The sequence below is a fragment of the Erpetoichthys calabaricus genome, chromosome 2 (genome assembly GCF_900747795.2).
Source record: "Erpetoichthys calabaricus chromosome 2, fErpCal1.3, whole genome shotgun sequence".
NCBI classification, from domain to species: domain Eukaryota; kingdom Metazoa; phylum Chordata; class Cladistia; order Polypteriformes; family Polypteridae; genus Erpetoichthys; species Erpetoichthys calabaricus.
Genome location: NC_041395.2, coordinates 130,456,268 through 130,468,646, shown reverse-complemented (window position 1 = coordinate 130,468,646; position 12,379 = coordinate 130,456,268). Strand labels below are relative to the sequence as shown.

General features: G+C 34.1%; 2 protein-coding genes across 2 annotated transcripts in view; both read right to left on the bottom strand.

Annotated features, from left to right (window-relative positions):
• Positions 1 to 12,379, bottom strand: part of LOC114669557 (extracellular calcium-sensing receptor-like) — a 49,267-nt gene that overhangs the window by 12,077 nt on the left and 24,811 nt on the right. The gene's annotated exons all lie outside the window — the stretch shown is intronic.
• On the bottom strand, positions 4,905 to 11,820 carry LOC114669605 (extracellular calcium-sensing receptor-like). The gene is made up of 6 exons (XM_028825787.2): positions 11,615 to 11,820; positions 10,916 to 11,207; positions 8,694 to 9,524; positions 7,140 to 7,367; positions 6,277 to 6,400; positions 4,905 to 5,888 (listed from the first exon to the last, which is right to left on the bottom strand). Exons 1-6 carry the CDS (start codon positions 11,701 to 11,703, stop codon positions 4,978 to 4,980), a joined length of 2,475 nt encoding a protein of 824 aa, XP_028681620.1. The 5' UTR covers positions 11,704 to 11,820; the 3' UTR covers positions 4,905 to 4,977.

Genomic DNA, 12,379 nt, shown 5'->3' with positions numbered 1-12,379 from the left:
TATTTTTCCCTGCATGCTGAAGGTTTTTTGAGGTTATGGAAGCTGATTTATGGTGGTATTCGATAAGGTGGCACACCTGTAAGACACCATACACCACAAATGCAAACTTTACTTCTCCACCAGAAAATGTGCCATAACTTCCTTAAACACTGAATTCCTTTCAGTGTGTATAACTAAATGATACATGATTGTTACTCATTGTTATTACTTTACTGATGCAAACTGGGTACTGGTGTTTGATCCTGACAATATTTTCTAATGGTTTACTGATGGTCATTTGATGATCCTATATTGTCCCTAGTGTGTGCTTGGTGTGTGGGTGTGTGTGTGTCCTGTGGTGGGCTGGAGCCCTGCCTGGGATTTGTTCCTGCCTTGAGCCCTGTGCTGGCTGGGATATTTATTATAGTGAATGGATTTCAGGTTATGGTTACACATTTCCTTCTGTTAGAATGTGATGTAAAGAAAAAAAGTTATTTACTACAAAGTTATACTGTAGACCTAAAAATATTGTCACCTTCTTTTTTGCGGTAAAATTCTGGCAACCACAGCTGCCAGTACTTTACCATAAATTTAACATTTTTTTTTTTTGCAGTGTGGAGCAATTTTCACTTTATGGGCCTTCTCAAGGGCCCTACAGAATAGTTATTGTTAAACTTATAAAGTAATGACTATCATGATTAATTTATAGTTTTAGTAGATGGGAAAGTTCTTAGATTATCAATCATTTCATATAATTGGAAGGTTATCATTATTCAAATTTAACTTGTAATAGTTGCTTTTACAAGAAATGCTTTAGAATATTTGTAACCACAAGTTAGTGCCATTAAAATGTGTGCAAAAATAAACAAAACCATTACAATCATGCATATTTATATATCCTGAATTGAGGGAGGAATTATCATTAGATGATAAGAAACAGAAGAGAGAGAGTCCAATATAGTATAAGAAATCCCTGGGTAAAGGAATTTTATCTCATTATTGTGGCTAGGCCAGAGAATGATTATTTTAGGTAATTAACATTAAAATACAATAACAAATGAGAAGGAATTTTTGCATATTTAAACACTGTCCTGTTGTTGTTAGTTTCATGTGCTTGAACTGTTGTTGACATAGTGAGTTTGTTTAAGAAAACTAGAAATTTCCCCTTAGGCCTCTAAATGTACTGTACGTAAAGAGTCTCAAAAAAAAATTACAGGCACCTTACTAGATGCCTGCCATTTTAACAGCTATTGCTGCTCTCGAGTATAGGGACACCTACTGCTTGGAAGGGAGTGTTGGGGCCGGATGGCTCAATTATATTATACAGAGTTCATCAAAAGTTAATAATTAATATAGTTTTAAGAACCTCCTTAGCTACCAAAATGCAGTGGGCAAAAGCTTTCAGAGCTAGTTAATTCATACGACTCTATTTTTTTTTCTGCATATTTTACAGTAAATTCTGTATTTACTCTTACACAGGAATAGGCTTCTGATCAGTATAGATCAAAATAGACTTGGATAAAATTTGAAGTTTGTTGATTATCATAAATTCAAGTTTTTGATTGTTCCTTGGATTTATTTTAAAGAGCTTGATTCATTTTTCTTCTGGTCTTGTTATTTGTATGACAGTTTTGAATTATGTTCAATTTTAATTTCATTTGATGCAATTGTTAATTTTTGGAATAGTTTTAGTTTATCATTTTGTTTTGAATTTTCCTTGTGACGCAGTTTTCACTTCATGGTTGCCACAATTTTGAGTTGTTCTTTTTTTTCGACTGCTCCCCCTGTTGCTATTTCATGACACCTTGTTGCTACAGGGCATATTCTGGAAGTCATGCCTCAGGAGTCATCAGCTAAGTGGTACTTAAGCTGGCACAACACTCCAAACAGCATCCAAGATTCTGGATATTCTCATATTATCGGAAAATTTAGGATTTATAATTTTTTTGTATGTTTTTTAACTACAAGTTCTTTTTAACAGTTTGGACTTTGGTTGCTTCTTCCAGTTTTGACCTCACGCTGCTTCTGATTAAAATGTTTTCTTGTTTTATTCACCCAGTTTTTGAGATTCACTTTATCTTTGATGACTCTTCAATTTCCTGATTCACCAATGATATCAGAATACTAATACAAAATTATCATATTAGCAATGATTAGTACACTGCCAAATTATGTGAATCAATCAATCTATTGTTAAATGCTATCCAAAGTGAGGTTGAGATTAGGTACTCAGACTATAAACAGCTAAAATGATCTCACCTGCCAACAGAAAACAGAAGTCACATGAGAAGTGCTCAACACTTTACCACCAAGAATGTGGAAAACACTAGATAAGAATGAAATGGTGGGCAGCATCTGAATTTGAGTATTGTTGTTAATCCCTGGAAGGCTGAAGTGCTCAGTGTAAAGATTTTTGTTACCGCAGCTAATGCTTCGCACATTTCACACACCATTGTATATGACTAGTAAATGTCATTTGTGTTGTTTTAACTCTTCCGCTAGTCTTGACTATGAGCTTCTTTAAAATAAATTGCATCATCAGTGCTTCAAAATATGTTTGTCATTGAGAGGTGAAGAAAGATCATATGTAAATAATTTTATAGACTGATACATATTAAATGCAGTGTTCTTTTGTGATAATACAAACTATCAGTCTGTTAAAGGAAAAATTAAAAACATGGACTTTTTGCCAGTAACACAGTATGGCATACAGCATTTAATGCACATTTTTGCTAATGACCGGCAGGACACCCAGTCTCTTCTCCTGATAATCCTGAGACCTGATGTTAAGTGTATATGTTTCACTAGTAACAAGATTGTTGAGATCCTTTGACACCCTCCGCAACTATGCAGCATGTATAGCATGCAGTGACACATCTGTTGAGGATTGCTTGTCCATCACCAAAGCAACTACAAGTTCAAAGCCTCCCCGCGTTGTTCAATGTGTTCAACATTACTTGTCTTCCATTTCCAATCATCCTACATTTACACAGATCGTTGTTTATACAGAACACACATGAAATGCATGTATGCCAAATAACAATATATTATTTACCCTATACAACTCCAGGCACCTCACATCGAGATAAATAGACTTGAGCTTGGAGAACTTTTTGCCCGAGGGATGGGATAGCAAGCTGCTTGCTGCTTGTGCTGATTGACACATTTGCAAAACAACAGACACTAATGGAGAGGTGCAAAGGAATTTATGGTGGCCCAGGATTACGAGTTTTTTCGTAGGCTTCAGGGATTCTAGTGTTAACAGTGACTTTCTATATTATTTCTAAGTCTTTCCTAGAGGATATGTTGAAACATTTTCTAAAACATGAGTTTCTTAATATTATTTCAGGAACAGCCTGCTGGTCCTGTGACTGACTCTTTTACATTTTACCATAAAAATAGTATTTTTTTTTCCCCTTTTTACCTATGTCACTCTTCATTTTCTCTTTCTTTTGGGTGGGGGTTGAATCTTCTTTTGGTTTGTTTCTTATTGGTTTTATCTATTATATTATTATTTGAATAGAACACAATTGTAATGTTCTGTATTTTTAAAATAAATATTATATTAAAAAGGATTCACCAATTAAGCACCAATTCTTTTTCTCTGTTCTCTTTTGTCTTCATACGTGCCAAAACTTTATTTTTTAAATAGATTAGTCTTATTTCATTGAAACATTAATTCAATTATTAGCATAAATAATAAACATATATATATTTTATATAATTTAATAACAAAATAGTAAACCCATATAAGTAATAACAGTATTTGGGCAAATCTTTTTGTTTGGGCATTGACCAAAACACCCTTCTCCTCAACCTCCTACATATACACATCCTGGCATAAATCTAATGTTCCTCCTAAACTAAGAAATACTGGACATTTTTTAAAGAACAATGTGTTGAAGAGTAAAACTGATACCAAAATCTTTATAGACTTTTTTAAAGCTACTGGAGTTTCATTGCAGATTGAAGAATTTGCGATCTAGTCATCTCACATTCTTTTACGGTACTTTAATTTTTATTTCCTCATATATATATTTCAACTAATAATCATGTTATTATTAGAAGATCTCAAGTTTAGACAAAAGTAGTTATTGACAGGTTAATTTCCTTATGTTGATTACATTCCTTAAAATTGGAAATTTTCAGTGATGTAGTGTTTGTTGATGATGCCTCAATCTGTGGGGAGTTTTCAAATTCTTCCTGGGTCTACCTAGGTGGGTTTTCTCCACATATCATGGTTTCTTCAAAAATTCAAACATTGTCAGGTTAATTGCTATTGTGAAGTGCAGTTTAGTTTCATGTTAGGTGAGAGAACAACAGATACAAACTATATTGTCAGTCAGATACAGAAAAATCATCAGACGGAGGGAAAGAAACTGCATTGCGCATGTGAGGATCTGGAGAATGATTTTTAATGGGTGCCATGAGAGATGTTGAGGTGGGCATTTACATGTTATGTGAGGGGAAGTGGTGTCTCTGATGATGGGAACAGTTGGGGATAGTGAATGTTTTGATTTTGCAGTAATTTATTCTGTGTTCATTGCTTTTCATTATATTAAATAATGCATTAACCAGAGAGGGCATGGATTGCTACTTTGGAAGTGAAAGGCTTGAAGCTAAATGCAAGTGCAAGCAGAGACCAAGTGATAGGTGGAGGTGACAGGTAAGTATGAATGGAAGAAGTGGGTGTATTGGTGTGCAATTTGAGTGGTAAAGGTATTGAAAGTAACATAGGCCACTGCACAGGAACTGCATGTGTAAACAATATAGTAGTGTGAAGGGAAGTCTGCAGGTAGCATACGTAATCTTTGTAGAAAATTTGTGAGAAGAGTGCAGAATGCTGATGTAGTAAGTGTAATTTTAGATGCTGGCAATTGAGTTTTTTTGGAGAAACTAGGAAGTTTTGCTGCTTTTGCCTCCTCATGACACTGTAGTGAAATAAGTGTATTTTGAAAATAGAAAGGATTTTTTTGTTTATTTAACTTTTCTATCCAGCTATTTGTCTGGAGCTCCTCTATTCATTAGGGCCTTCTTTGTGTTTAACTCTGGTTTAATCAAAATGATATAACATTTTGGAGCAAATATTGCAATAAGAACACCAAAGCTTGAAGCCAAAATGGCAAATATTTCCACAGCTACTGTATGTTTCCCTGGAGAGCTTATATAGGCGGGTATGAAAGTTAGCCAGACAGCACAAAAAATTAACATGCTAAAAGTGATAAACTTGGCTTCGTTAAAATTATCTGGAAGATTTCTTGCTAAAAAGGCAATCATGAAACAAATGGCAGCAAGCAAGCCAATATATCCTAAAAGGCAGCTGAATCCTGTTACTGATCCCAGGTCACACTCAAATATAACTTTTGAATTTTGATATTTTGTGTTTTTAGTGGGGAAAGGAGGGGCTGTTGTCAGCCACATTAGACATATTAGTGCTTGAATAAAAGCCAAGATAAAAACTGTACCCCTCTGTTGAGCTATACCAAACCATTTCATCAAATTATTACCAGGCAACGTGGCTTTAAATGCAATTATGACTACAATGGTTTTTACAAGAATACAAGAAATACAAAGAGCAAAGCTGACCCCAAACACAACATGTCTCAACATGCAAGTCACATAGGTGGGTTCTCCAATAAAACATAAAGCACAGAGGAAGCACAAAGTTAAAGACACCAGCAAAAGAAAGCTCAGCTCAGAATTGTTTGCTTTTACCACTGGAGTGTTTCTGTAATGCAAAAAAACTGACAGGACACCAAGTGATAGACAAGCTCCAAAACATGCAGTAGCTGTTAAAGTGATTCCCATGGCATCATCATAAGAGAGAAATTCAATTTCCTTCAGCACACATTGACTCCTATCCCGATTGGACCAGAACTCTGTCAAGCATCTGATACATTCTATGGCATCTATAAGAATAAACATTGAAAATTCTTTTAGAACAGTATTTTTTCATTGCTGTTAATAAACATAAATGCAGTAAGTTATAAAACAGGCATAATCTAAAATGTTTTTAGCATATAAGCACTGAAGACGACATCCATATATGGTAAGCATATTTGCTTATATCTCATAAAACCTAAACATTTATGCAATTTCATTATATTTTGCTATGGCACTATAAATGTGTGTACTGTATATTATTCCTAGGCCAGAGAAGAACACAGAAAAGAAAAAAAGGGTTTCTAAACCCATTTTTGATGCAGCATCTTCACATAGAAAAGGGTTATTTGTTTATCCCTTGATCTGTGTACGAGTATACAGTATTCCATATTTATCACTAGTGGTGGTCTGTACCTGTTTGATTGCTAATTTCTCCCTCTGCACATGGTATACAATCAAAACAACACATTGGCTGTCCCTTTCTGGTGGCTTTTCTGGTACCAGGTTGACAACTTTTACTGCATTCAGATTCTGGAATCTGAAAGAAACCAAGAGATGCAATTTATAAAGTAGATGAAAAGAGGAATAACTTGAACATTGATCACACTAATTCAAAGGTAACTAAAGTCCTGAAATTTTTGAACTATAGTACAGCATGATGTAACTTTAGAGTGTAAATTATTTTAAAAACATAAAATATTAATTAATTAATTTAAAAAAACATTATTTTTAATTAGAGTCAGGATCCCAATAAGCCGCGGTCTATTCTGACAACATCAGGTACAATGTCAGGAAACAGATTTCTTTTATAATTAACTATTTTTAATTAAAGTAACTAACTGGACTAAGCTTAATCAATAAATGCTAATCATTTACACAGATCATTTATCAGTATAATAAATAACTCCAACTGCACCACACACTGAGCATGATTTGATATAATCTGTGGGGGTTTTACAGGACCATGTAGCATATACTTGCTCTATATAGTACACTTGAATTTGAATTATACTGTATCTTTTAGACCAACTGAGTAAGATGGCAGCATGGAATGCACCAGATATGGCTCGCATCGGGAGTGCACCCTGCAAGGGATGGTCCTTTAATGATCTCAAACAGACAGAACCACATGCAACCACATGGCCCCTTTTTTGACTTTCATAGAAAACCCATGTAACACAGAAAGCATTCCATGCTGAAAATTAGCCACTGTTTCCATATAATGTACAGTATTTAATGTTTCATAGTTCATATCAATTATTCTTGATTTTACTTACTTCTTCTGTCCCAGAATTCCAATACATTTCTTGTGTATTAAGACTAAGTTCTTTTCCTGGTCCTGCTGATTCATCAAAAATTCCAATGGTTTTAACTTTAACACTTCCATCATCAGTTGGTTGCCAGTTTACAATGTCATAAAGAGCAGGAGGCTCTCCATTTTCATCAAATGACACTTTTTCTCCTAAATGATTAGTAAAGTTTACTCTCTTCAGGTAATGAAGAAGCTAAAAAGTTTGTATATACAATTAATACTACATGTACTTAATAAAAGTGCATTTTTTTTTTCAAACGGTTACAAATTTTAACCTTTAATAACAATACAGTGTTGCTTAGAGTAGGATGTTTTTAATTAAAATTTGGTTTACAAAATAATGCAGGCAGTTTTAAATTTGGAAACAGTATATTTTATAAAATTATGATAATAAATATGCATCCATCCAATACTTTTTTGAACACACTTCTTCCAGTACAGTGTTACAAAAGGTAAGAGCCTCTCCCAATGACAACAGGAACAATGGACCAATCATGGATGGGCACACTCGTACAGCCTGCTGCAGTTAGTCACTACATGCCAGTTTAGATTCGCCATACCTTATATATCTAGAGATGAAGGGGGAAACTGGAGCACTTAGAAAACCCAATATATTTAGAAAAAACATGAAATCATGACACAGATAGTTAGCTGATCTTAAGAAAATACTTCTCTGGGTAGTTCAATTTGCATGTCAAAGACATTTGTGTGGAGTCACTTGGGCAACTGTAAACTTGGGGCAATATGTGTAAATGTGTGTTTGTGTGTGAATATGCCCTAGGATGAATTGACACGTAAAACAATGTTTTGTTAATCAAAATGTCCAACTTTAAATGGATACTGCTTGGTTAATCATGGATTCCTTGTAGCTCTAAATTGGCCAAAGCAGATTTGAAAATGCATACCATACTTTTTATTATTAATATACTGCTTAGGCTCAGTAGAAGCAATAGTATTTCCAGCCATCTTTAACATGCTCTTTTGGCCTATATTTAACACATATTTTGACCTTTTAAAACAGAGCACTGATAAATATAAAAAATAACAAAATCTCAGCAAGTATTGAGCAGTTTTAATTTTAGTATAGTGTAAAGTAACAATGTATTAATTTCTTACTATGTCTTAATGTGTCTTTTAATCATGTTGCAAATGCTGCAGCTTTTTAAAATGAACAAGGAAAGCATTACATGTCATTAAGTTTTATTCAGTAAGATAAATGTTTTAATGACATTTTTTAAATAATCAAGTTATACATCATAGCAAACCTTTTATTGTAAATTATATTCACTGAATATTAATCAAACTTTGTTATATAGTAAAGTAGCACTTTTCAGAAACATCACTATGTGCATTACAAGAATAACAGAATAGAATGCAGTCCAAAATACTGTAAGGTAACTTCGAGTGCTGTCATATTATACTGTGTTCAAAATCAGCATTTTAACTTCTGTGAAATCTTTCCTTCCTTTCTGCCCACTTGAAGCAGTTATTAAGGTGTTACGTTAAATTTGTCTCTTACCTGCCATGGTTGAACATTTTTGATATCTGCACAACTGTTATTTTCAAAAGGCCCTTGTCCACTTTTGCAAGATATAAGATCATGAAGGGAATGTGCAATGGCATATACTGCTTTGTAAATGTTGTATCCAGCCCTTAAATTTGAAATTTCGCTGTATGCAGTTTGTGTGTCTTTTAGATTTTCTTGCCCAGTGCATTGTTTAATGTAACGTGCAGAGGTCTCATTGTTTTGATTGGTATTCTCCTGTAATTTACAGCCAAACATTTTTTCCCAGAAGAGGTTCAACAAACTGTTATTGGGGTCAGAGTTAGGATGAACTTGGAGGAGAAAAGGCTTCAGCCCTGGAATTTCTCCACTTCGAATTGCAATGCCTATTGTGCCCCCAAAAGAATGAAAGTTCTCCTTGACAGCAAACACTGCAGAAGTGCTCCACGATTCACTCGCAATCCACTGCCTGCCAGTGACATTTTGATTAACAATTTCTTTTATTAAGGAGAGTAATACTGCTTCTGAAGAAAACACAACAATGACTTTTGCTGTTGATTGCTTAATTATGTTAACTATTTGAAGAACCTTCACTTTTTCATTTACTTTGGGGATCGTTTCTGAAAAAGAAATGCAGCCAAATTTCTTTACTTCCTCGTTGAATGTTTTAATAGCATACTGCCCGTAGTCATCATCAGTTGCTATCGAACCTATCCAAGTCCATCTGTAATGTTTAATTATTTCAATCATAGCTTTTACTTGGAAGTTGTCACTAGGGATTGTTCGAAAAAATGATGGATACTCCTTTCTGTTACTTAAACAGGAACATGAGGCATAATAGCTTACCTGAAATAAAAAAGCAAAATGACAAATATTAGATAGATAGACTGCGTTGGGCTGGCGTCCTGCCCGGAGTTTGTTTCCTGCATTGCGCCCTGTGTTGGCTGGGATTAGCTCCAGCAGACTCCCGTGACCCTGTCGTTAGGATATAGTAGGTTGGATAATGGATGGATAGATAGATACTGTTGGCACCCTGCCCAGGATTGGTTCCTGCCTTGTGCCCTGTGTTGGCTGGGATTGGCTCCAGCAGACCCCCGTGACCCTGTGTTTGGATTCGGCGGGTTGGAAAATGGATGGATGGATGGATGGATAGACAGATACTGTAGATAGATAATTTAACAAATATGCAGGAAATTAATACAGTTCAGAGTAATACTAGAATCCATCTTTTGCAAATGCTTGCCATCATAAGAGATTGGTAAATATTTATCCACACAAGTTTCTTTCTGATGAATATGCAATGAAATAAGCTGAAAAGAGGAAAATCAGTTACTGAATCATGCAATATGTAATTTTATTCTTTGTTACATGGTAGGTGTTATGCCTCTGTTCCTAAAAAAAAATAATAAAAAAACACAACTTTTAACATTCAGTATATGTCTTTCTCTCACACTGCAGTTATCCTTCCAGGACTTAAACTTCTGGGAATCCAGAAACTGAGTATTATAGCAGAGATGGCAAGAACCAAGTCTTACAAGGACATTCACTTGGCATAATTAGTTTTGCCAAACAGTTTAACAACACGTCTTTGGGAAGAAATCCATTCAAATACACACAGAACATGTAAACCCCAACAAAGTGCACCCTGGCCAGGAATTATATCTGATTACAATCATTTTGAGACAGTATCATTGAATAACTAATACAAGTGTTATTATGAGCATTATAATTAATATTTCATATCAAACATGTATCATGATTTTTGTATAAGCTTGGTTGATTTTAAGTATTATACAGTACATACCTGAATGAGTGTAATTATATGTAATATGTGATTTACATATATTATAGCATTTTGTTTAAGCACAGTAAATATAGACTTTTAATTGTGATGGTTTCATTTTTACAGTTGAAATGGTTGACATTTTTGTAAATTCATCCAAACAAATTCACTCATGAAATTTTAATAGACATTATTATGTTTAAATTGTTGCTTCTTACATTAGAAACTGGACCAAACAACTTTTTCATAGCCTTATTAAATATAATTATGCTGTTTCAACAGCACTTTTATAAAATCTACTACATCTTTAAACTTTATATATTGGAAAATGTTTATATATTTCATCAATGACCATTTTTTTTATTATCTATGAACATTCATTGGCTTAAGAGGGTACACTTTAAAATAACCTGTATAAAGGTTACACTTCATAGTCAACTTTAAAAAACTTTACCATTGGAACATGGAAATGGCTTAATATTCTTGACATTGCGATGGAATGTGTTGACACAGGATCTCCAACAATTGCAATGACAGGTGGAAGCCCTTTACAGCTTAAATCTGTTACAATCTCATCATCTCCACTGATCAAAGAGGTTGTTGCTCTGAGGCCAATAAGTAAATTATTGCAATTATCATATAGCCTGTAGCCCAGTGTTATATTAGGAAGAAGATTTGGATTTCTGTTTATTTCCTCGATTGCAAACACCATTGTCTGAGCCCAGTGAAATATTGAGATCTCAAAACTGTAGGGAAGAACAATTTCAGTGAGTTTTGACGTATGCTGTACAAACTAGAACAGATCATTTCTCTCTCTGTCTTTCTCTGATCCCTAGCTGGTGTCTGGAGGAGGCAGTTGGCCACGCAACCGGTACACCACTGTGGGTGCCGCAGGATTTCGGACTTACCCCATGATATGTTTCCATGCTTTAGTATACAGTATAATTATAAATGTATCACTGCAGTTCACTTTAGTTCATCTTTAGTTCATCATTTTCATATATAACTTATAACTAGATGAATCAATTGCCTATTGAAAATATTTTTTTTACATTTTAATTTATATTTTCATTTAAACTTTCATCATATAGGTGAACAAAATTAAATATATTCGGTACCCACTTTAACACACAAATAAATATGTAATACTCACCCATCACATCTCCACTGATCAGGTTTTAAATTGAAAGAAAGATCTGGAGCTATTGTTTTGAAGTTGACTATAAAAATTCCACCTAACATAATGTCTCCTTTCTTATATAATCCATTAAGTTGAAATGTTTCTTGTATTTTGCATATTAGTTGCACAGAAGAACGAAAAAGAACAGTTAAGCTCAGGAGGGCTGCAACATATTTAATTTGTGTCATAGTTAGAGAATACAAAACTTATAATGCAATGATTTATGAACCTCCCTTATATAGACATCACCTGATTCCTCAGAGATGAGAGAGAAAACAAAGAGATGTAAAACTTTGGCACTGACTTACTCAAGTATAGACAATGGCAGGGTTGGCTTCAGTTAATAGACATGTTTCAAAATGTACTGAGAGCAACAGAACTGTTAATAATGCATTTCTCTCTAGCCATCCCTTTTCCAATCCTAATTAAATTCACCATTAAATTCTCTTTTGCAGATATAGTACCAATTATTTAATTTCAGAATAGACAAAGACAATAAATAATACAGGGGATATTCCATCTACTGCAAATATTTCAATAACTGTTGATTCTGTAATTTCAGAGTTTAAATATGTAGCATGAGATAAAGCCCATGACCTAGACTGAGTTACTTGTTAAAACTTCGATTGCAGACTATTTACTGTACCATTACAAAGGCAGTCTAAATAGCAAACAGATAATGAAGTAGTAATTTGGATTATTCCAATGCCCCAAAACAGTAGATTAAGTACTTCTTGA

What these genes read in the sequence shown, in the direction of transcription:
- LOC114669605 (XM_028825787.2), bottom strand. Translation starts at nt 11,703, where the DNA reads ATGTTAGGTGGAATTTTTATAGTCAACTTCAAAACAATAGCTCCAGAT. An exon ending in GATCAGTGGAGATGTGATGG is followed by an intron (nt 11,208 to 11,614) that starts GTGAGTATTACA and finishes TCTTCCCTACAG; the next exon opens with TTTTGAGATCTCAATATTTC. An exon ending in AAAATGTTCAACCATGGCAG is followed by an intron (nt 7,368 to 8,693) that starts GTAAGAGACAAA and finishes CAAACTTTTTAG; the next exon opens with CTTCTTCATTACCTGAAGAG.